Genomic DNA, 25,983 nt, shown 5'->3' on the forward strand with positions numbered 1-25,983 from the left:
AATTTATGTCTATACAGCTTGTGTGTTAATATATAGCCTTTGTCCAGAAGGTTCGGTGAATGTGTCTATATTTCGAATGGAGTTCGAATGTCTGTCCTTCAATGTAATTCCTGTTGACGATAATACACTTCTGGGAACGCCTGTACAAGTCCTGGAAACTCCTGACGTACACTTGTTTAGGGATGGCCTTCGACTGGGTCGTAACATTACGTTGGATGCCCAAAAATCTCTGGTCCTTCAGGGTTGATTTCAATTTGGGGAACAAGAAAAAGTCCGGGGGAGACAGGTGTTGGGAGTAAGATGAATGATTTGAATGACACAACTCCTCTGCTGCTCCAGGGAGACAGTGTGTGGCCGGGCATTGTTGTGAAACAGGGTCTAGTCTCCTTGTTTGGCGTATTGGAGGCGTACCTTCTTTGTCCGCTGCAGCAGACTTTCAGTATTTCCACAGACGTAGCGGCATTTAACGTGGTACTCCCAGATTCGAAGAACACCACGAGAATTGTCGTGATGCGGGATCTTTCACTTCGCACATTCTTGCTTTTCGGCGACCCTGGGCCCCGTCGCTCCATACTATGATGCTTACCTTCGGGGTCGTATTTCAGGCACTAGGTCTCGTCGTCTGTGACGATGATTTTCAGGAAATTTGATCGCGATCCTCCATGTCGATGAGATTTCCATACGCATCAAGCCGAAGTTGTATTTGTTCCGGCGACTCAGTATGGGCACGAGTCGGGAGCAAAGCTTGCGTTTACTCAAATCCTGGGTCACTATGAGGTGGGCCGACTCACGACCAATTCCCACTTCCTCTGCTAGCATTCGCACTATACACGACGATCCTGAGCCAAAGGTTCCTTTACTTTCCACTCGTTGTCTGGAATGCATGCAATTGCAGGCCGGCCAGTTCGGGAGGCGTCTTCCACGATGTCCCGCTCTTCTTGGAAATGTTTAAAACACTCATAAACACACTTCAAGATGACAGTACGTTCTTTGTAAACTGTTGTCCGTATTTCACGAATCTCTTTCGCTGAGTTTCCAAGTTTGAAACAGAACAGCATATTCGTTCACTGCTCCATTGTGGTGTCCATTTTTGGTTTCGACCGCGCGCATTACACCTTCACTCTACAATGTACTGTTTACACATGATAAGCACACTCGCAGCGTTGCCGCTCGGAAACTTGTTCAGACATATCTTAACCTGTCCGGCACAGGATGTGGCGATAGCACACTCTTTACGACTGTGAGCAGTATGACGTCATTCACTGAACTTTCTAGATAGAGGTTGATCTCTTCTGTTTTGAGTGAAAGCATAAATGAGCTAACGTGCAAAATTTTGGTTTTCAGAAAGACACAACATCGAATCAGAGTCCTTTTGTGCAAACTCCACATGGACATCCTGGATTTAATCCACAGAAGGTTGGAAAAGGATCTATGGTAAGTTTATTATTATTATTATTATTATTTTAAGTTCATATAAAGGTATAACAACTAATGAATGCCTACAACACATTTCAAACTTCAACACAATAAACACAATACTAACCTTGTTGTGTTTGTGTAGTGGTCAGTTTTATCCTTCTCATCGATATTTTTGACATAATACTCGAGTGCTTTCCCTCAGAATGCCTTTTTTTAAGAAAGAAAGCAGTATTGTTTTTTCAGTCCGCAGCAAAAAACCTGCAACATGAGCATATAAGTTTATTGTGAAAGTACGCCTAACAGCGCAGGCAATCAACATAACGCCTAAATGGCACGAATCACGCCACGAATTAGCGTCCTCCCCTGCACACTTATTTTGGAGCAAAAAGACTTCGTCGGTTAACAATAAACTTACATGCTCATGTTGCAGGTTTTTTGCTGCGGACTGTACAAAAAGATACGTTTTATTATTATAATAATATCACGAAACCGATGCAAATTTGTTTTGGTAACATCGACTTTCCAACATGAGATTTTAAAGAGTGACCAGTAGCAGGTAAAGTTAAGCTAAAAATTAAAAAGTATTAATTTATATCGGCTCGTTTAAGTTATATGTGAAGAAAAGGAAATAGGTATATAACACTTCAACAGAGTGTTTCCGTTACTTGTCGAAGTATTGGAATACATTGACTCTTACAATTTAATTATTAATATTGAAGTAACGTAATCTAGAATGTGAGTTACGAAACATCTTTACAGTAATCCTTAAAACACATCCTGAGGAAAAACATTCGAGTATTGTGCCGGAAATATCGATGAGAAGTTTGAGTAAAATTGATCATCATTACAGGGACACATTAAGATTAGTATTGTGTTAGAGTTACACAAATGTAATGGCTGGATGAGTCAAGATAAATTTGACTTCCGGTCGTGGTTTTGGAGAGTCATTTGAATAATTATATTAAGTTCGGGTTCGCCAAATACTGTTTGTGATTATGCAAATTGATTTTGCATATTTGCTCTCCGCACTGGCAAGTTACAGACTGCCTTATGAGTTGTGAGCTGAATTTACAGCTGGTGGTCTTTGAGAAAATGAGTTACAGCGCGTCTCGAACTTCATGCCTCTAATCCTAGCAAGCAAGTGTTGATGAATATATATATATTAAGTAAATAAATTAGTAAAAAATGAAAAATATATATAAAGAAATAGTAATCACAAGAGTTTGAAATTAATTTTTGAACATAGTTAGTACCTATCTTGGGCTGGATTTTTGTTATGTTATTTTGATTAAAGGGAGCATCCTAATAGAAATAGACGGGGGTTCAAAATTCCAGCCAAAAGTATCTCATGAATCCGTCAATTTAGGAAGATAAAACTCAGTATGTAAATTCCTCATTAAAAATTTCCGTTTTAAAGGAAGGAGGAGAGCTTTACTATAATTTCTTCCTTCACATTTAAATCGACTTTACCTGTTGTTTGTGATCGCGTCACAGGGAAATGGTTGAACAGCTTTAAATAAGATATTTGAACATAGCACTTGCCTCAGGCTGAGATTTTATCATGAACTTTACATGAAAATCGTGTCCTAAGGGAGAAGTGGGATAAAACTTTATACCAAAAATGGAATATCAGGGTGTCTATCGATCACGAAAGTCACGAAAATGTCACGAAATCAGAAAACGGTCTTGAAAGTCAAGAAATTTAGCTTTTAGGTCACGTTTTTTTAATATATATATATATATATAATTGCACAAATGTAAGTACAGACTGGAAAACTTTATTCTATAAAACGTCAAAATTCACCACCAAAAATATCAATGGTCAAGTTTAGACGCTTCCAAGTCGCAAGCAAAGTACGCTTCTATCGCATGTATGAAAATTCGTACTCAAATTCGCTTTTGAGAATATAACGAAATTTTATGGTTTAATAAAGAAAAGGTCACGAAATTTCATGTTTGAATTTTAGTTGACACCCTAAATATCTTAAGGAAGTTTTTATTATTACACTTTCGTTGATACGTGTATCCTAAGGAAGAGAGGAGGCTCAAATATTTTACCATGAACCTAATTTGTCCCGTACAAAGAACGGGCATTTCAGCTAGTCTGAAATAAAAAGCAGTGTGACTACATTCCGCTTCTGTTTGAAGTATATACTCGGGTATTAATGCCAACTGTTGTACGCGGCACCCGAACTGGCGTATGGCCTTGAGCGCTACTCTCACGTCGACCAACTCATTTACAGTGACGTTGTCAGTGCAATGAAGTGCAAGACTACTTCGGCCGGAGCTAAGATAGAAATTTGACGTTTCTGATCTAAAACAATAACCGAGAGTTGTATAATATATTTTTCTGAGAATATTAGTGATACAACCATGTTTCATTTTTTATTTTTTTTTTCGTATTTTGTAGCTGTTTTTAGTGATTATTGCTTAATTATGAAAATTCGTTTTTATCAATGAGAATCATCTTTAAAAGGTTCGTTTTATGAGTCCTCTATAATATAAAGTAGTATTGCTGAAATAGTGGTAAGCTATATTGAGGGAGATCGGGAAAATGCCCTGAAGGGGAGTGGGGCTTTTCGCTTGGTTTCCATCTGAAATTATCATTGGTCACAAGCCAGCTAATTTGTCTTGGTCCTTTACTGGGCTTGTTGTACCACACATTATTTGCAGTTTTTAAAAAAACAACAACATGGAGAAACCTTTTCTGTCAACCAACTGAGTGAGGTAAAAAGACCAAAAGTAGATCTGATGTCAAAACTTTTGTTTTCATTTCAATCTTATGTTCTTGGTACTGCTTGATCGAATCCGTGAGCAGATTACCATTCCAACCACATGTATAGTTCCGCAGACGAATTCCGGAAAACTGCATATACGAGATTCGATAAACAAGTACTTGATTGTATAGAATATATTCATTATATTGTAAAACCTCTTCCTTCTATGTAGTGTAATTAGCATTGGCTTCTATACTTACCGTTTGTGTATCCGGAGTTCGAATTGATGTGTTGTAATGTTTCTAAATTCAGAAAAAATGAAAATAAAATCTTTCAGTTTAACGTCCCGCGTTTATGCCCTTTAGACTAAGGGTGACGGATGATAAGGCAAGTGAACGATGATGGAATAATTGGTGGAATGAGAATTAGGAGAAAACGGGAGTCCACCGAGAAAACCTACAAACACAATGTTGCCCACTATAATCCTACTTGACTGGAAAATCGAACCATGGACCCCATGCACAAACCACGATGAACCACTGAGCCATCGTAACTCTTTTCGAAATTTAAATATATCTGTGGCTTGGGTCTAAAAGGGCCAATGTCACTTTTTGGCGAAAATGAGATTTTCAGCAATTTGAATGTCTCTAAATGTGTATTTTCTTGTGTAAGAAGGGCAAGTGTCAGTATGGAATAGTTTTAGAATAATTTTCCAAATAATGTTATAGCCACTTGCTGAGGATGAAGTATTTCTGTGTTTTGAAAAGGCCAAAGTATACATTGGCCTTTTTCGATCCAATATTGTTAATACTTTGAAGCGACCAAAGTGAAAATTGGTCTTTTTTGATCTAATGTTTTGTAAACTGTTGAGGTCAATGTTTAAACTTTGTACTTATTTGTTTGACTTGAAAGGCGGCGTCTTTTGGGCACCTAAAGAAAAATAAGGTAATAATGTTGTGATTTTGTGCCTGTGAGTGTAAATCCAACAACAATCTGGTTCATAGTGACCAATCATGGTTAAAAGTGTATGTTTTGTCAGCCAGTTTTTGGCTAGATGTGGCCATTTTGAGAACCTGGCTAGCCACAAATTTTCAAAGGAGCCACTAGTAGCTTTTCTAGCCACGTAGTTTTTGCTTTTAGTCTTTTCTGAGTTCAACCACTTTTTGATATATTTATCGTTAACAAATGTCTAGGGTTGTTTCATAATTTGTAATACAATAAGGAAACACCTGTTGAAATTTCACTTATATGCTTAATATTTCACTTTAAGGAGATTAGCTACATGATTTTCATGGTGATTCATATTAAAGCGGAATATGTTATGCGCAAAGCATAATTAGTAAGCAAACTCAAAGTTTAAACTTTCAACAAAGGGCCAATGCCATTGTATCTGTTAAAAAACTAGTAGAATTTCAAGATCAAAAGGGTCAGTGTCAAAAGATATCTCGGAGATAAGCTGATTATATATATATTCACGAAAATCCTCCTAATGTTCCTCAACTTCGGCCTACTGAGGACCTTTGGGCAAATTTAGAGACAAGTGTATACCAATAATTATCAGCCAACATCCGTTGCAGGTTTTATCCGACGGATCCGTAGATGCTTGAATGAAATTGATACATTGTGTTTCGCGTCATCCATGCAAAAAGTTTCCCGCAATTGTCACAAGGCCAGCAGATATGGCGTAAATATGTTTGTACATTAAAGTTCAGATGTCATTCTTGTTTAACAATCAGAGAACAATAAAATTGCGGATGTTCAGTGTGGCAAACGGATTATTAATTTTGAGCAATTTTTTTTTTCACCATCCGTTTTATATATATATATAATCATCATAGGTATTTTGCCATCATAGACAGGTCACTAGCCGCGAATTAAGCTTGTATGCACTGCAATCGTTAGTCAACCTCCTCGTCTTCACATAAGAACTGTCCATCATTTGTAGCCTCTTGTCTTCCGCTCCCGCTATCTTTACACTATGCAGTATTACATTCCTTAGGAGACACTTTCTTCTAAGAGGCAGTGTTCCAACATATTTTCTCTGGCTTTTTAATTCCACTCAATATCTATTTAAAGAGATGATTTGACGCATATTTGTATAATTAGTCAAAACAAATATAACAAGTTACTGTGTCCAAATGCTCTTAAATTGCATTAAACTGTGATTTCAGGGATCCTCAGCAGTTAGTGCTAGTGCAAGTCAGGAAATTATTGAAATTATTAAATTAAACACACTATGGAAACACATATCGGTTATAGCCATTGCTTAATGGGAATTCAAAGTGAATGAGTGGTAAGATGGAAAAGCATGTAATCTTACAGATATGTTTACAACCACAACAGTGATTTTACATATGTCTTTCATTGGTGAAACCAATCGCACAAAACTAGTTCTACGTAACATGTATTCTTACAACATACTTAAGAACTCAATCAGCAGCTGGAACAATGTGTCTACAATCAGAATCCGACAAGAACTATATATCCTCAACATCCACAGTCATGGTGTCGATTTTGAAACATCTGATCACTACCGCTGATAGTTGGAAGATAGGAATATGATCCGATGAGTCATCTTTCTAATTTTTTCCAACAATAGATCGAGTTTATGTGTGGCAGATGCATGTGATCATCATTATTATTGCCAAGTCACTTACCGGAACTGAGAAACTTAAATGCTCCACGATCTTCAGCTAACCTCTTCGTCTTAACGTTAGCTCAAGACTTTCTGTTTCCTACCGTAAAACATAGCAACATCTCAGTGCTAGTGTGGGCTGCAATTTCATGATGTTCCATTGGTCTAGTTATCAAGTTACTTTGAGGAAACGAATTGCTGTTAGTTATTTTTTTTTAGATATGTTAGGTAACCATATGCATCCTTTGGTATAGATGACTCTAACAACACAGTCTTCTGAGATGGAATGTGGCAACATCGTCTTTTTTGGGAAATCATGGTCTTTTGTAGTTTTTCTATAAAATGAAGAAGATAGAAAGATAGTAGAGCAAAAATTTAAGAAGAAAATATACGGTGTTACTGATTAATCTTAAATAACAATATCAATTCTGTATTATACAACATACAGTGAAAGGTACAGGCCGCCGCACTAAACTTTCTCACTCGAATTCTTTAAATTAAATCATCTGTTTCAGTTATTACCGAAATATTTTATAGTGAGATACGAACAAATTATAAGGTGTTTTCGTAAAATTTCGCCCAGAGGAAACTCCCCTCCCCCCCCCAAAGGTAAACTACCCTTGGAAGATTTTTTCGTAATAAAATGACTTATGTAATATGTTGGGTTATTAATGGAAATACTTGTATATAAAATAAAATTGCAGAAGTCATTTTTCAAAAAACTCAAAAAAATTACTCAAGGAGGAAACTGCCTCTTACAGATATTCTCATGAAAGTTCTTTATGCAATATTAAAGGAATATTAATGAAATATGTATTTATGAAATATGACCAAAATCGCCTAAGTCACTTTCGAGAAAGTCTGAAAAGAAGGTCATCTCCATAGCGAATTATTTCTTGGAGATTTATTTGTAAGAAGTTATTTACGCAACATTATAGAATTATTAATGAAATATTTATTTATGCAATAGGAACAGAATTGCTTGTGTCGTTTTTAAGAAAATCTCATCCCCCCCCAAGAATAAACTATTACCCTTAGGTTTTTTTTTTTTTTTTTTTTTTTTTTCAAAGCAAATAAGTTATGCAACATCGTAGAGTATTAATAAGATATTTATTTATGAAACATGAAGAAAATCTTTCGAGCCATTTTTGAGAAAATCGTCCGAGAAAAAAAAAAACTCACAAGAGTCATTTTTGAGAAAATCTTCCGAAAAAATAAATCACTCATAAGAATAAATTACGTCTCATACATTTTTTACAGGACAAATTAGTTATAACATATTGTCAGGTTATCAATGCAATATTTATGAAATATGACCAAACTCGCGTTAGTCGTTTTTGAAAAAATCATCCGAAAAGAACTCATCCCAAGAATAGATTTGCTATTAAAAAAATGATTATGCAATATAAACAAAATCGTTAGAGCCGTTTTTGAGAAAATTGCAAATTTTGATTTTTACTCTTCGGTAAACTACCCTTAATTTTAGGGTTAGGAAGAAAATTCGAAAACTTCCCCTGCAAAATCACATTTAAAAAGTTTAACATTTGATTTCGATACGTTGAATGGTCTCGATACGGACTCTAGGCGAATGTACATTAGGACGGAAAAGATAAACATATGTGTAAAAAAAATAAATAAATAAATAAAATAAATTCGGTACGTATGAGCCATGAAACGTGTAAATCCTCTGAAATCTTCATTTTTTTTTTTCGATCCAATTCTTTCTTGTCTCCTTTCATCACTTGAAATTAAAAATAAATGTTTGACATTGGGGAGGGCAATACTATTCTTCTACTATTTCATATGTACCCTACCGAGGCAGCTACTATACTTATCTTTTAAAGGAAGTTAGAACTTAATTGCCTGACAGTTCTGAAGAACTCGATTTACAAGGCGGCAAGATGATTCTCTTCTAAGTAGACCGTCCACGTACAATGATCACCACGATGTTCATGTTCGACTTCTCTGTTAATAACATAATTGCCGCACGAAATATTCCGTTTTCAACCCAAATTTCCTCGTTTTCTTGATTTGCAAGTAATTTAGAATTTCGTGTAGACCTCAATATTGCATATTATGATCGCACGAGAGACAGCTATATGACACCCAAAGAAGAATAACAAAGGCGTTATCCTACCCTTTTTTTAAAGAAAATAAATAAATATCAAAATTCTGTTGTGCTTAATGTGGCTACATTATTAATCTCGAGAAACATTTATAAAGACCCTAAAAGATAATGAAAAGTTTGAAACGTAATTACATTATAGAGTAGTGTATAAGTATGAGTAGAATTGTTATGTATGTGAGTAATTATTTTTTAAATAATTATTATATTTTAGATAACTATAATATGTGTTTTCGTCTCTGATTAAATGTAGAGCGATGCGCGCATCCCGAAGCCACCAAAACCTCCTGAGAAACCTCTTATGCCGTATATGAGGTACAGCAGGAAAGTATGGGACCAAGTGAAAGCTCAAAATCCAGAATTGAAACTCTGGGAAATTGGGAAGATAATAGGGCAGATGTGGCGAGATTTACCGGAAGAGGATAAGCAGGAGTACGTAGATGAATATGAAGCGGAGAAGGTAAGTAGTCGATACGGACTTCGAGGTGAGATGGTATTTGTAACAAAACATATCCAGGATACTCGGTGTGCGTGGGCTGTTGTAGTATTTTACCCTGAAATTCATATGAACAAGCAATCATAGAATAATCAAATGCTTGTGAGAATTACCTTTATACAATAAGAAAAATAATGTGTAACATTTTTTTGTGTGTGTAGTTTTTGTTAGAAATAATTCAAATATCAGTTTCAAAATATATTCATATACCTTTTGAGTTCAGTTTTCTTAATCAGGACTTCAAAATTGTACACTGGTGCTTTTGTGAAGCCGAGAATAGACACAATAGCAGTAATAGTCTGCTACGTACAGAATAGATATCGCTGGAACACAATATAATCATAAAAATTCTGTACACTTACATTAAAAAAAAGGAAAAACTTAATGCTTTTTGGTTGACATCCTCCGAAAAAGACAGAAAATCAGAAATATAACACTAAAAAAAAAAAAAAAAAATGGAAGATTAAGATCATAATAATGATAAAAAAAAGGTTCCTTTCGAGTGTTCAAAAGTCTCACAAAAACTAATAGATACTTTTCCAAAACATAACCTGAAACCTAATTTGCGTCTCCTATCAACACGTAAAAACGTCAGATTTCAAAACCATTTTTTTTTTAATAAGAATGTAAACAAGAATATACGGAATAACTTGTGAATGTAAAGCGAAATTTCATAAAGAAATACGAAAATTTGGATAGGAGGAACAATACAGACGCAAGAGAACCAGTTTCAGATTTGTCCAAACAATTCTTCGATATAAAAACAATTGAATTTTTAAAAAGCATAAATTTTGTTCACAAATAGAAAGAAATACACTTTAATCTTTTTACATATATAAAATAAATTCATCTCTGAACTCCAGTAAAAGCGATTTAAACAGATCATGGAATGGTATCATCGAATACTTCAAATACAAAAATAGTAATTTCTCTTCGGTACCAATAATTTTTTATATCTGGCTACACTGCCCTTCATTTGATTTAATTTGTTAGATTCTATTGTAGCTACAGCAAGAAACAATTTCGAGAAGTTTACTGTGATTCTGTAGTGTTCGTTTTTTATTGCAATTTTTAAAATTATTATTATTGTCATTCAGTACGTTGTAAATCACAAATCGTACTTCAGTAGTTAATAAGGCACAAAAATCTCCCTCTATCTAGTTTACATACTTAAATATCTACAGTTTCTATCCTTTCAAAGAGACCAGTGAAAGCAATGTCATAATGCCTTTGTAATAGGTTTTCAGATATTGCTATGATTGAGAAGGGAAGCTGAACTTGAAATGTGATGTTCTATAAAATGAATAAAACTTGTCCAGTTTGCTGTGTAGCCAAATTAAGACCAAACATATCACGTAGTTTCAGGCTTTGAAATAAGGTATCACTATTACCCTTTCGTTACATAGAAATAGGAGAATTATACCATTTTTTTCTCTCTCTCTCTTTTTAACACGGTGAGTTTTAATGTTGCATTTTAGAAAATCAAACTCGATAAAAATAAGATCATAGGTAGATTATATATATATATATATATATACAGGGTGGGCCATTTTAATTAATCCACGGAAATATCTGAAAAATGATAAAACATAGAAGAAATGTTTGAAGTACACGTTATATATTGCTAAGGGGGAAAACCATTTCCGCCAAAAGTACCCCTCTCCACCCCCCGGAAATGGGGGTAACGGGGGGTAACTTTGAAATGTCAAATGGGAACATGGGTCGAGTAATACCTCGTTCGAAAGGTCTTGGAAAACTAAGTAACGCTGTACCAAAAGATGTTCCATATTGTGCACCGGTTTCAAAATGGCCGCCATGATATAGTTCGGAAACTCCAGTAGCCGTAGTATGAAAACCATGGGAGGTAAATGAATGGAACAAAATTGAAATACGTAAATATCATAGGGCATATCGAATGGTGTGGTCCTTGTGATCCCAGTGGCCTCCCTGAAGGGGTCTTGGGGGCTAACTTCAAGATTTCAAATAGTAACATGAGTCGAGTGGTACCTCGTTCGATAAATCTTGCAAAATCAAACATCTTGCAGGAGAAAACGATTGAGGTGAAATGGCAGTGTTCTCAAAAGGCCGCCGAAACATAGTATCAGTGTCAGAGAAAAGGTTTAGTATCCGTAGTATGAAAGCGATTGGAGATAAATCAACCGAAGAAAAACTGGAGTAGGTAACTGACGTAAGGCACATCGAGAGGTGTTGTCGGGGTGACTCCACTGAAAGGTATCCGGGGCCAACTTGAAAATTTCAAATAGCAACTTGAAGTGAGTAATATCATGTTACATAGACAAATGAATATCAAACAGCTTCTGTAAGAATATTTTCGACATGAGACACCGTTTTCAAAATGATCGCCAAGACATGGTGAATGTGTCTAAGAAAACGTCTAGTGCCCATAGTATGAATACGGGTAGAGATAAATTAAAATAACGAAAATTAAATAGGAAAACCACGGAGGCGTTCCAAGGCTCGAGAATGATACAACAGAGATAAAAATGTTAGAGTAAAATTGCCATAATGTATAGAGAGATATCCAAGTCCTGCAAAATAATCTTTTCCTGTGCTCTGTATGTGAGTGGGGTGGAAAGTAACAGTGAAAGTTCAAATGAGAACTCTACTTTAATTCGCAAATTAAGGCTACCTTACAAATAGGTATGGTATGGTTGAAACATTTGTTTGTAAGGATGACGCTGTAGTGACTAAAAAAAGGTGAAATTTTATTTGAATGGTAACGCATATTTGTATGGCTAAGTATGATTTGATGCGAAAACAGAAGGAACGTTATACGAAAGAAGTTGTCGAATAATGCAGTTGCTGGAACTTACAAACGTGTGAATTTGCTAATCTCCGTCGCCACAGAAACTTTAATGCAATGCGTGCTGGTTATTCGGAAAGCATTTCGGGGATATACGTACACACTGTTTCGTCCCTCAAGCTCACAATATGACATGAGTGCTAATAGTTAATCAAAATATAACTGTGGCCAATGGCGCCCATGTTGTGGTTTCCAAGGGAGGCAAGAAAAAGCGACATTTCAAATATACTTTCAAATTTTGCTGTATCTATTCTAAAAATTCTATTGAGTTTTCGATATTCCGAAGCACAATTTCCTCTAGGGGGGCGAGAGCCCCCCTTGGCCCCCTTATGGGCGCCCTTGACTGTGGCCATCCGCATTAACTGAGTGCACTAATTCTCTATCCCTGAAGTCTGCCTTCCAAACAGTATTGGGTAGGTCAAGCGTACGCCCGAACCGTTGTCCGGTCGGGCATTGAAATTTTGAAGTTAGCTCACAAGATCCCTTCAGGGAAGCCGCTGGGATCGCAGGGGTCACATCATTCGATATGCCCTATGATATTTCCGTATTTCAATTTTGTTCCATTCATTTACCTCCCATGGTTTTCATACTACGGCTACTGGAGTTTCCGAACTATATTATGGCGGCCATTTTTAAACTGGTGCTCCATATGAAACAAATTTTGGTACAGTGTTACTTAGTTTTCCAAGACCTTTCGAACGAGGTATTACTCGACCCATGTTCCCATTTGACATTTCAAAGTTACCCCCCGTTACCCCCATTTCCGGGGGGTGGAGAGGGGTACTTTTGGCGGAAATGGTTTTCCCCCTTAGCAATATATAACGTGTACTTCAAACATTTCTTCTATGTTTTATCATTTTTCAGATATTTCCGTGGATTAATTAAAATGGCCCACCCTGTATATATAATATATATGTATGTATATATATATATATATATATATATATATATATATGTATGTATATATATATATATATATATGTATGTATGTATGTATGTATGTATGTTTACCTTTCTTTTTCTTTCTAAGATTTATGCTGAAGGAAATATATCTCCAAGAGTACTATATAAAATTAATAGAACACGGACGTGTAAGATATTTGTACATATATTTACACAGACACCGAAGACTTAAAAGTTATAATAAATTTATGTACTTTGGGTGTGTTAACAAATCTTAACTTCGTCGCTGTTAGTAAAGTTAAGATTCTCGATGCGGATACGGATCTCTCCTTCAAGAAGATCCAGAGTTTGCAGTTGCATTAAAACTAAAAGTCCAATTTTATCTTGATCAAGTCTATGTTAAACAAAACTTTTAAAAAATCAATAAGTTATGCACAGGGACTTCAGATTTGTGAATATCTTCGCGTAATAAAAATCTATCTACTTCCTTACTATTAGCTCATGTTGAGTTAAGGTTAGAACGTATAGAAAAAATAGAAAAGAAAACAGGAAAAAATAAACAAATTCAAGTAAGATTAAATTATACTTTCTCGACGGACTTTTTTTTTTTTTTTTTTTTTTTTTTTTTTTTTTTTTTTTTTAAATAGGACGCTAAGAAATTTAGGTCCGATGCCATATTGATTTCGGGACAAATAAAATAATAATTGTGAATATGGGTAAAAGCTGCGCTCGGAAGCCATGTTCAGATCAAATGAAAATAAAACCAGAAACCTTACGAAATTAAAGAAGTCTGTTAGCAGTGTTTGTGATAATAGTTATGGTACTCATTTGGTAGTTTTATTTCCATTTTGAAGTACGTAATTTTCTTTTAATTCGACAAATTGTATCTTGAAACATCATATTGTTGTGCTTAATATATTGAATAATATAAATTCACAATATTTGGCATTTAATATGTAATCTTGTACCGTACCTTAAAACCTAGCACTTTTCTGTCAGTCTTCCTACCTACAATAATTTTACTTACAGGTTTAATCGAGACTATAGTTGTAAGTAAGATAGAATAATACAAAAGGCGCTCAAAAAGTTTCGCAGTGTGGGCCACAACTTTTTAAATAGTAGACTAGGATTATTAAATTTTGTGCGCATGTACTTGCCCTTTATATATATATACTCATGTTGCCCAATGTATCCTCCATCTGCTGTGACACATTTAGCCCACCGTTCTTTCCATAGCGTAAGTGCTCTTAGGTATAACTCCAGTCTCTGACTATTACATCACTGTTTCACACACGCAATGAGTTCTTGGTCAGAGAGAAATCACCTCCCACGAAGATGGGCCTTCAGACGACCAAACAGAAAGAAATCGAATAGGACCAGGTCCGGACCATACTGGGTTTGAGGACCTTCCCTCATCCTATACTTCTGATTTCCTGGAGTTCAAAAGAAATGTCCTTCCTCTCTGCTGTCTGTTCCCTTGTGAGCAGGTGTAGCATGAAGTTTTTGAAATCTGAAAACTGGATAATGTTAGAACACTACCCACATATAACCCATTCGCTTCAACAAGTTGTCGTGTGGCTACACATTTGTCGTTCCTGATGAGTTGATCAGTGTGGTCTTTTTTAATGTCGTTCAGCACTTGTCGACTGAAATCACCACTGTGGGATCTTTGTACCCATCACTGGATATTGCTGTGATCCAATGTCTCAGGAGGTTACACAGGAAGCAGTTTGCGTCGAATGGATGTGGCTGAGTGATCGCCGGTCTTTACACGAATTCAATAACTGACCAGTGGCTAATGCAGCTGTCTACTTCCTTCTGCATTATAGGCACATTTGCAAATAGAGGAAAAATTTGTTACCCAACTCCAACATAAAGGACACAAGTACATGTACACTCATGTCCAAAATGATTGTCGCATTTCTGTAACTGTCTTCTTGTAAGAATATAATTTGATAATGATTTTGCAAGCTACTTTTAATACTGATACTATGTGTATAATCGGGAAATTTACATCTGTGGTAAATTTCATAGCAAAAGAATTATAAATACGAAAATTAGAATGAGTAAAACAAAATGTTGCTAAATGGACAAGAAAGCTTTATTTTCGTTTCATTGTTCTTATTTACTGATCTTTTGACATAAAATTTGTCACATAGATGTATTTGCCGATTATACATATACTAACATTATAAGAAATACCGGGCGAAATCATTATCACGTTATATTCCTACAACAATATATTTATAGACATGCGACAATAATTTTGGACTTGAGTGTACATAAATTTTATGGTCCTAGTGCTAATCATAAAGAAGTTATAGCCCATTGTGCAAAACTTTTTTGAATACCATTTGTGTATATAAATATTTTTAACGATTAAAAGTTGTAAAGGCTAATTTTCTTTGATTGATATTCATAAATATTAATTATCCATGTTGAATTTTTAGCAGTTCTTATTTTCATGTGTGATTTTCCTGTATGCAGTTTGCACATATTTTCGGTGTTTTATTTATTATTACTTCATTTACTTTTCAGTTTTGCTTATAGAAAAAAAAAATATTACGAAGATCGCCTTGAAACGAATAACACTATACTTGCGCATGATTGAAGACTAAGTAATGCTATCTGTTTTGGTGCTGAGTGAATTTCAACTTTTGTATGAAAAAATACAAATGTTGCAGTTCCTTTTCACATTTAGAGAGAACAGTTAATTGAGTAATACTCATTATGCTTATTAATAATGTTGTAGCCACTCCATTTGAAACGGCAATAAACACTGTACCTGAAATTTATTTTGGATGAGTACCTTTAACTGTACAATATTATTACATAACGATAAAAGACTTTATAACAAACAATTGAAATTTAGCAGATGAGATGCTGTTCCTGTATGTGCAAGAAGAGCATTGAATTTTCTGATTCATTTATCTGTTCTTAATGAATTTCTTAATATTTAAGTTTCGATAGAATCGTCACAATCTATTACTATGAATAAAGGCACAAATATTATGCCTCAAAACTAAGTATGGTTAAGACCCTTGTTCTAAATAATAAAAATCGGTTGTTTCCTCCTTTCATTAGGTCCCCACTGGATATATATGAGATCACAACCGTCATAAGTTGCTCGGCCCCACAGCAGAACATGCCGCGATCTGCGATGTGATCGCAGAAAATTTGCCGCGCCTGTGCAGAAAACTTGCCAGATGAAAAAAAAATAGCCAACAGAAAAGTGTAAAAACATGCCTGCTATGAGGAGATATCTTAAAAGCACGGACGACTCGCATAAATATAATTTGAACTGTTTTTTTACGTCGCGTAAAGCGTATTTTTAACAATCACAAGTGTTTCTTCTGTAGAAGATTTTTGACTTACAAAAGCTTATCGCAGAAAGACAAAGTTCTGCCATTGGGTTGCTCGGTATATGGACACAGGATTGTCCAATCACAGCAGGTGTCTGTAGTACAACCCACGTCGTCTGAGATTAGAGCACCGACCTCAAGAGAAAGAGTAAGTGACTGTTCCGGGAGGTGGACTGGGTGGCGTAATGGTTAACGCATCGGCACTGTATGCCGGAGGTCCCGGGTTCGAGTCTCGGTCCAGACGGTCATTTCTTCACTCGTTGTGTGTTTATGCAGAATCAGTTAAGTACTATACTGCCGTGAAATGTGAGTACGCTTGAAATTAAGAGCAATCAATATATCTACATACTGAAATAATCAGATTTCTAACTCATGTTTGTGTAGGATCATCCTATTCAGAAAAAATGTTAATTTAAGTGAATGATTGATCCTTTCCAGCTCCGAGACCTTATAGAATGGAACTTACTGTTTAAAATAAGATCGAACCACTTCTCGGATTCTGTTTAAAGTAGAATCTGAGAGAGGTCCCCACTGGATATAAAACCTGAGACCACAAACAAAAGCAATTATTTAAATGTTTGAAACGTTGATCTTATATAGTTGATTAGAGTGTAAATTGACCGAAACTTGTTCATTTAAATTTGAAAGTGTGTCACCAAATAATAGTATTGCATCAGTCGAAACTGACGCTCAGGTGTAGTGTTTAGATTGGGCGATTATCTTCGTAGCAGTTGCATGGTGTTATTCCCTGCTGCACAGTGTTAAATGTCCTTAATTGTGATATATATTCCAGGTGGAATATAACGAAGCATTGAAAACATATCACAATTCACCAGCCTACCAAGCGTGGGTGGCTGCTAAAACAAAAGGTAGGTCAGCCACTCCGAAGAATTCTAGAGGTTTACCTCTAGATTGCATCATTAGCAACGAGCATGCATCTTCTGTATAGAGACAAACGTCTTCGCTCAGGGTATCTTCTGTATACCTGACGAACAAGAATTAAACCTATTTTATATTTTAACATTTTTCAGTTCGACCCTGCTAGAAATAGTTATGCCTTACGCTTCGAGAATACGGGAAAGCAGGCTTCTTAAAGCTTCTTGTAATATATTGACAGGTAATGGAGGAATCTCATTGCTTATGTTAAAATGTAACATCCTGCCCTTGAAACACATTAGTTATAGAAAAATCATTATAGCAACAGTTGTGTTGTCACGTTGATGTTTGTTATGTCTCTTTGTATGGTGTCGGATATAGGATCGTTCTTTTCATCTATTAATGAGATTTACCCTTGCGTCGCGTCGAAATTTTCGGCGTATTACCCCCAAATACAGACGTCTATTGCTTAGTAATACTCTCTTCCCCATTAAACAGTGTAGAGTGTATGCAGAACAACTTGATCAACCTGGTTCGAATTGTGCTGAAACTAATAGTTTTTACTGGGACATTTCGTAGTTTTTCCTTACGTCATATCAGAGAAGTGCTTAAATTAGAGGCTGGAAACGTTATTTCTCAATTACGTTCTATACATACAAATTGCGAGCGGTGTTAGTAGTCAATATAGCAAATAAAAATAAAATTTAAAGCTTCATATTCACTGTAAAAGGTCTAGATATTAAGTAATACTTTCAAGGAATAAGCTCATCATCATTTAGCTTAAGTCTGGAAAAGATTGTAGAAGTAACAACGTGTGGGAAGGTAAAAAGGATAAAAACAAAAAATCGAAGTAGATATACACTTCACATCGAAAACTAAACTCTGGTTCATGTGCCATAGTTTATAGTTTCCGACGTAAAAAGTGCATATCTACTTCCATTAAAGAAGAGAAACTTCCCGAAAGTTCTTTCGTAAACTTTTTCAGACGTAAGTAAGCTGATGACGACCTTGTTCCTCTAAAGTACTACTTAATATTTAACTCCTTTGCATTGAGTATAAGGCTTTAAGTTTTATTTTTATTTGCTATATTGCTATGCGTATGTGTAGCTAAATGCTGTTATTTGTTGTAGCATTTGAAATAAACATTGAAAAGAATAAATTAATTAATATTAAGAACAAAGGAATCAGTTTTTGAGAGCTGATACTATATGCTATTATTTGAACGTAAGATATTAATCATAGTTATATGATAAATGTAGGAAACATTTTGTTCTTAATAGTTTCAAATTCAAGAAAGTTTCGCTCTTTAATTTTGGTGATTGTATTTACTATTTAAAAAAAAAAAAAAAAATGAAAGTGAAAATGGGAGATAATAGTATTTATTGTCTACATATATGAGTCGAGAATAGTTTCAAACCATTAGTTGTAAATATCTAAGCCAAGCTGAACTTAAGATTTAGATACGAATTTACGGTAAATGAAGAAGATTGATTTTATGTCAAATAAATTCCTGTATAGATTGGAATTCTGTGTGATATAAAAAGAGTTAAAAATGCACGATTGGACGGATATTCGAACTCGGATTTTCGTCTTATCTGTTAATGAGTTAACAGCCACTGCTGTACTCACTGAACTGAATTCGGACCTATGGAGAAATTGTTGTGTATATAATATGTATATATATTATATACATATTATATATATATATATATATATATATATATATATATATATATATATATATATATATATATACATATACATACATTTATTGTATATAATATGTAATTCTATCGTTAGATGTGTTATATAATGTAGACATTGGGCTTCTTAATCTTAACAGGAAGGGGGCAAGTGAGGGTAAAGCATGGATGATGAGAAATGTCGAATTCCTTAAAACTTGAAATTTTGGAATTCTTCCCTTGCTTCAAAAGTAGTTGGGTACTACGCTACATAAACCTTTCTGGCACTACGTCCAACTGTGTGTTGAATTGTTAGTGCATCGTCTGGTATCGCCATTATTTGTGACTTTCTAAATCAAAGCTCAGTACTTTTTAATTTGCGTAACTTTCCAGTTGTCTCATTATGCCGAGTCAACCAAATTCTCTGCCCATACCGAGAATCAAATCCCACCGAACCGCGCGCTCTGTTCATCGGGTACGCAGAAACACATACAATATTTGTATGAAGGAAATTAAAAATTCATTTTGACATAAGCAATGTAGTTTTCCTTTGACATTGATCACCCACATCCTTCCTTTACCTTTTATCCACAACTTCCCATCAGTCTACGGTCCAGCCCTGGGCCATGCTGTTGCTTTTATTTCTTTTTTAAAAATATTTTATGTTGAACATGTTAATTTTTTTGGCTTGCAATCTAACGCTTATTCTCATTCAGCAGAACAATTTACCCAGCAAGGAGTAAAACATACTTTGCATGCACAGGACGGTCACCAGCTCTACATTTGTATGTGTGTGCTACTCCCTTGTGGCAATTTTTTTCGTTTCTGTGCGTTTGGAAGGTGAGGTATAACATTGCACTTTTCATGTACCACACAAACACCCACTGACTGACGTATATACTTGTTTTCATGGATTTTTCATTCTCCGTCCTTTTTGTTTACAAAAATATATTAAAATTAGCCTCCTCTTGTTTTGGTCTACTCTTTCAGTTAGAGTATGAGAAAAGTTTGAAAGTATATCACAGCTCCCCCGCTTATCTGGCCTATCTGGCTGCCAAGAGCCGTGGTAAGTTGGGTATGTTCAAGTTTTATTCTATTTCTCTTTAATGTTAGTTGTTGTTTGTTAACGTAATATTTGTTATTATTATTATTATTATTATTTGATTTACATTGCTTTGGTTGTTGGGGGCAGTGTTTAAAGTATATACATAAATTAGACACAGAAGCTGGTGGAGGTTGTACACGTAGTAGATTGTTGTTGTTCGTTTATGGTTGAGGGTTCTTTATTTTCTTCACGTTCATATAAGCATGGACACAGCATCAGTCGTAGAGGTATGTACTTTGGAGCGGGAAATTAAAAGAAAAAAAAAGTACATTCACCTATTCAGTTAACCAATTGGATGTATTTTCCAATTGAATATATTCGTTCTTAATAAAATGTTTATTTTCTGGGCGATTTTTTGTTTGCTTCTTAGCTTTTATATTCTTTTTATTTGTTCGTTTAAAAACGGAATATGAACTGAATAATTACACAAATCCTCATTTACAAATATCTGTTACATTTTTGTATACTGTTCTTTCAGTCCAAAATTGCTTCAGAAGGAGGTCTTGTTTATTTGTTGGAAGAATTCGTCACATGTAGAATACCTCTAAATGATTTTGTGAAATACTAGTCAATATACACCAAGTGTTGAAGTTCGTGAGTTTTAGTTAGTGATTTGTGATCAATTGGAATCAACGTTTTAATGCGCTTTTTGAGTTAGGTATTCATAGAAAAATATTTAATGTTCAGATACATTACTAAGAAACAACAAGACTTAATCGATGTTATGTTGCAGAAGTTCGATTCAGCGTCGTGACAAAATATAAAATAATAAACAGTTGATACATTTCATGGAATGATGAAAAATAAACAATTATTTAACCAGCGATCATGTTAACTCTGGTGCCAGCGTATACGTCAGTTAAATATGAGGAGGATGAGAAATGTGATCAATATATTAGTTTCCTAGGTAGTATGTTGCATTTGGCGGCTCTGTTGTATTTTTCTTTAAATTGAAACTTCGTTTTTTAGCATTTTCATAGTATTTCCTACTTCAGATAATACTTTGTATTTCGTAATCGAATATTTCAAATCGTGTCATTTATATAGTAAACGGTTTATCCAATCAGGAAAGTATTCAGAATCCTCTATGCTGAATATGGTACATTTAAAATTGGTGACCATTTAGGCATGTATCTCCTATGCAAATAACTTCATAAAACTTGTGTCAGTATTCTGTTTCTGTGGTTCTGACTACTTACTGGTTAAGTTCCTTGACGGTGCATTCGTTTGCGAGTAATGATGATGTGCGTATGGTGTCTGAAGTAAATATATCTCTACATGGAAACGCATGTATTAGTGAAAGTTGTAATAAGTTTAGTTACAGCAACACGTTACTGAGGTAAATAATTAAAACTAACCAGCTACTTAAAATTTGTTTTACAAATGAGGATTTGCACTTAACAAAATATTGAAGCATGGGGTATGGCTAACCATACAATGCTATTAAGTGTAGCATGAGAGCATGCATTAAGCGCTTGTGTGCAGTGGTTGTTTGAAATACTAATTCATTATTTAAGGAATATAATAATAATTTAATTTTCTTAATTTAGTATAACTGTTCTATAATAAATAGTTACACAACTGAAATTCAGATAGCTAATGATATACTTTTAGTTGAAACAGAAAATGTAGATTTACCAAAAGAAATGTGGAACCTCCAAGAAGTTCATATTGTAAGCTTAAAGGAAGGCTAACCGTACACAGATATTCAGTAAAAAAAAATAATATTTTACATTGTAATTACACTTTTAAAAGTTAATCGCAGTTAATTGATTTAGCATCTTGGAAGCTATCTACACATTCAAGTTTTCATCTCTTATGTCCATTACACATATTGGAGTAAGATTGGTGGAGAAAAAAGAATTGGATCAAACTTACTTACAGTTATTCCACTTGATCTTTTATCTTTATTTAAAATTGTTTTCAAGTGTGTCATCGAGGTAAACATAGTTGCCAGAGCCAATTATATTCTGAATTTTGAGAAATTAGCATTTTGAACAAAAGTAGTTTCTGCTTGTGAAACATCCATTAGTAATAGATCGTTTCTTCATATTTTCTAAAGCCACAGTGTTAAAGTTATTTTTGTGAATAAAGAATAACATCTATACTCTAAATATTCAGAAAAATCTGTTTGTCATTTTAACGGCTGAAGGAAATTCTTAGAGTTTTTTTTGTGACTAAGTAACTGTCTCGCCTTTGTTGGGGGATCTTTTTCAGCACCGGAACATGCGGGTTGGATTCTATATAAACTGTATATCCTTGTCTTATATGACCTTGATACTGAAAAGAAATATGAGTTTTGAAATAAACAAAGTGTCATGAAGTACATGCAGTGCCATCTTCAGACTGAAACGATATGGCCTACCTCAAGTATTAATCGTCCGTAATTTCGAGTTAAATATGAAAATTCCTCATTGAAAATTGTGGGATTCAGTAGACATTCCATGAACATTTAACCCTTTAATGGGCAAGCATTGATAGCATTACCATTAAAATATTTAGTTTGCTTTTATGAACGATGTCTTCCTGATCATAATTTCGCAATTTTTAAAGTATTTTTGTACTTTGGTTACAAAATACAGGGTATTTATTTCAAAGCAACATTGCCATAAAATAAGTCTTATATGTAGCTACTGAGCAGCATTGCCCTATTATGGTAAAATATCATAAGAATATTGTTAGTAATTACCAACAGTTTCATTGAAATATTTTCCTACAAAGCAAGAAACCACAAATAAAAAAATAACTTTCGCGGAACGTAGAAGATAAAGTTTCTACAATACTAAATTTGATTGTCCCCTGTTGACGAAGGTTAGAAGTATCTAAAGAAGCGACCCGCAAATCATGTATATGAATATTGTATGAAAGCAATAATGCCAATTAAATGATCACTAGGGTTACAATTCGTGCGGATATCGCAATAGAATGTAATGTTGCTTGAGAGCAACACTGCCCAATAAAGGGTTAAGTATGCATGGATATAATAAAGAGTATTGTTTCCTAAATGAGCGTAGCTTTGAATAAACATTGGATGGTTCATAAGACATCCCACAAAAAATGATCAGTGCTTTAAAAGTTATTCGAAGACTTAAGAAGTTATACGGTTTACAATCAAATTTTGGTAACAAGTTCTTTACTTCTTAAGCGGAATTGACTGTTCCAACAACCAAAATATATTCGATACAATCGTATTTTACAGTGTAAAAATAATTTGAATACTTCTAGACGCATATTTGAGGGTTTTTTTTCGTGTTCATTCGTAAATTTAATACTAAATATAAGTTCATCAAATTTAAAAGTAACTCATTTTCGTGAAATGAAATTAGAACTGTCTAATAATAAGACCTTGCGTGAACTTTTAAAATTTTTCAATAAAGCCAATGTATATAGTGAGTTGTTTCAAAATCTGCTACAAACTGTAATTAAAAGCCTTACAAAAATTTGAATCGAACGAGTGATAAACTGTTCATCAAGCCTCCTGTCTATGAATCAATAAATAGATTGTGTTATAGCTTGTAATAAATTAACATCACCTAAAAGTAAGGTTCCTAGTACTCCTTTTCAGTTTTGTTTTAGATCATAAAAAATAGATCATAAACTGCTAGTTTGAAAACAAATTGATACATAAAAGTCACGAATATTAGTGCGCGATTTGACTAGTCCTTGTGTGCATTGTATAAGTATTAATAATTCCTCTAGTCTATTTTTATTATTTTATAAACAAAACAATGAAGATAAAGATAATGGTTGTTTATATAAATGATTCATATGTATGTAACTATAAAGCAAGGTGATAAGCAACTTAAGAGATCTTCATTATTACATAGGTGAAGTAAAAATTTATTTTCGAAAACGAAAAGGACTTTTTTTTTTTTTCTTTTGCGAAAATTTCTTAAAAAGTTACAAATTTGAAATATTAACTACTTAAGTGTATAATACGTATTGTTTTATATAAAGATGCTTATTCCCATTGTTTGTTTTCAGATTTAATCAGTGCATGTAAGTAGGTATTTGATCAACACAATTTATTTTTAAAGACTCTACTCTTAAACAGTTTGTAAGGATGTCAGGAACACACGCCGCCATCTTTAATTATCCGCTTGTACATTGGCAGGTCCGAGTTTATTTAAACAGATTTGGTGTATGGTGCAGTTTTCTAGTTACTTACTAAGCATCGTTCTTGAGAATAGATCCACGTGGAAGACATAAAACGTTTCGCTTCTGATGTGTAGAATAATTAAGTTTTCTTCCTAATGTTCAGCTGCTGTCAGCAATTTCCCTTGAAAGGACTTCTAGGATGAAGAATACATTTAGAAGTCAAAAGTTGCGTTCCTTTTGTAGATTTTTCTGAACTTTTAGGGTAATGTCTCATTTATTTGAACTAGTTTCGTCGAGTACAATACAATCTAGTTCAGTCCGATTTTCTTTAAGAAAAAACCGAATCGGATCATAAATATGATAACAGCTTTGACACTGACTATTTATTTGGAACCGCAATAGCGTTCACCTCATGCATATGATTCGTGTTCGTTCCGAGCTCCTGCCAAGTGAGCTTTGTCGTGGATGAACATTGTGTGCGTGGGTTTTCTCAGGTTTCTTCCTTTCCTCCTACTTTCTTCACTGCATAATTTCGTTCTTGTCATTATCGTCGTGTCCCCTAGCCTCAGTGTATAACCGTGAGAAGTTAGACTTATACACTTATATTGCTAGACAAACTGAAGTCCCAAAATACGAACTTTAAAGAAACTACAACTGTGCAAAACCTATATTCGTACTTAGAAATCTTTACTGATGTTTAAAGACGGTGATCTGGCAAACCAAGATATTATAGTGAAACTTGTGAAGTTAGCTATCTTTCTAACTTTGACATGGTTTAAGTTCACCATATTTTTTGAAAACCCAGAAATGAATACATATGATTTTATTGGTGTGTAACTTGGCCACATGTGTAAGCTGGCGGTTTGAAGGCGGCGGATCAGGAGGAGACCAACTTAAGTGGATCTGGCAACATCTGCATCATTTAATTCTTTCTTTCTTCGTATTTTTTTAAGTTCTATAAAAACTGTAAACATATCGTTTTTGTTTTCATATTATACTAAAACTCATGCCTTATTATGAAAAGTTTTAAAGGTAAGCCTTCAGACAAAATAAAAATCTTTCATTATCTGCGTGTCAAAAGTGGTAATACTAAACTTTTATTCGTCGTTAACCTCAAATTATATAGTTCTGACAGTTTCATAGGATACAGAGAATGAGAAATAACAGAACAATCTAACTTCTAAAATTTTTTTAAACAGTATGTTCAATACTACCTATATTTGGTCCAACTTTGAGAAGGTGTATTAAGGCGACGAAGTTAAAAGAGCTATAATTCGGATGAGGGAGATTAAAATAGTGATTCCAAAAGCCTATAAAAATGTTACTTATCAATAACACAAAAACTAATTAGTGTAGCTCCTTGCTATTTTTTCAATCACAAACTCAAAAGTTTTTTGTTTTTTTTTTATCATATGATCTCCATTGTTAAGGAACAGCGTTTGAAAATGGCGCTCTAAATTCCCTTTAAACGGTGGAAGCAAATGAGAGGGCTGCCGTATTGTCGGAAAACGAGAAGTATTTGTTCCTTGCTTGCGCGCTGCAGTGTGCTTAGTCATACGGCAGCGTAGTGTCACAGCCTTTGCTTCATTTGTCTGCCCATATGTCATTTATATGTGCCACACTTCGTTTACTAAAGGATTTCTAGTCGGTAATCAAGTTTTCTTTGCGTGTTTGGCGAAATTCTGCTGGATTTCTGATTCTTCGCTTGATGCCTGTATTAGGCATTTTAAAAATGGACGCT

At 34.5% G+C, this 25,983-nt stretch overlaps 1 protein-coding gene across 5 annotated transcripts in view; it reads left to right on the plus strand.

Annotated features, from left to right (window-relative positions):
* The window catches only part of Bap111 (Brahma associated protein 111kD), a 138,140-nt gene that overhangs the window by 54,141 nt on the left and 58,016 nt on the right, over positions 1-25,983 (plus strand). For 2 of the 5 annotated variants that reach the window (XM_081748924.1, XM_081748928.1), the window contains exons 5-8: positions 1,345-1,434; positions 9,150-9,356; positions 20,030-20,105; positions 24,129-24,143. In XM_081748924.1, the coding sequence (XP_081605050.1) occupies positions 1,345-1,434; positions 9,150-9,356; positions 20,030-20,105; positions 24,129-24,143 (388 nt within the window). Of the gene's footprint in view, positions 1-1,344; positions 1,435-9,149; positions 9,357-17,274; positions 17,351-20,029; positions 20,115-24,128; positions 24,144-25,983 lie in introns of all 5 variants that reach the window. The other 3 variants (XM_081748927.1, XM_081748926.1, XM_081748925.1) reach the window with 3 other exon arrangements.

Source organism: Thermobia domestica, chromosome 2 (assembly GCF_964235325.1).
Source record: "Thermobia domestica chromosome 2, izTheDome1.hap1.1, whole genome shotgun sequence".
Classification (NCBI taxonomy): Eukaryota; Metazoa; Arthropoda; class Insecta; order Zygentoma; family Lepismatidae; genus Thermobia; species Thermobia domestica.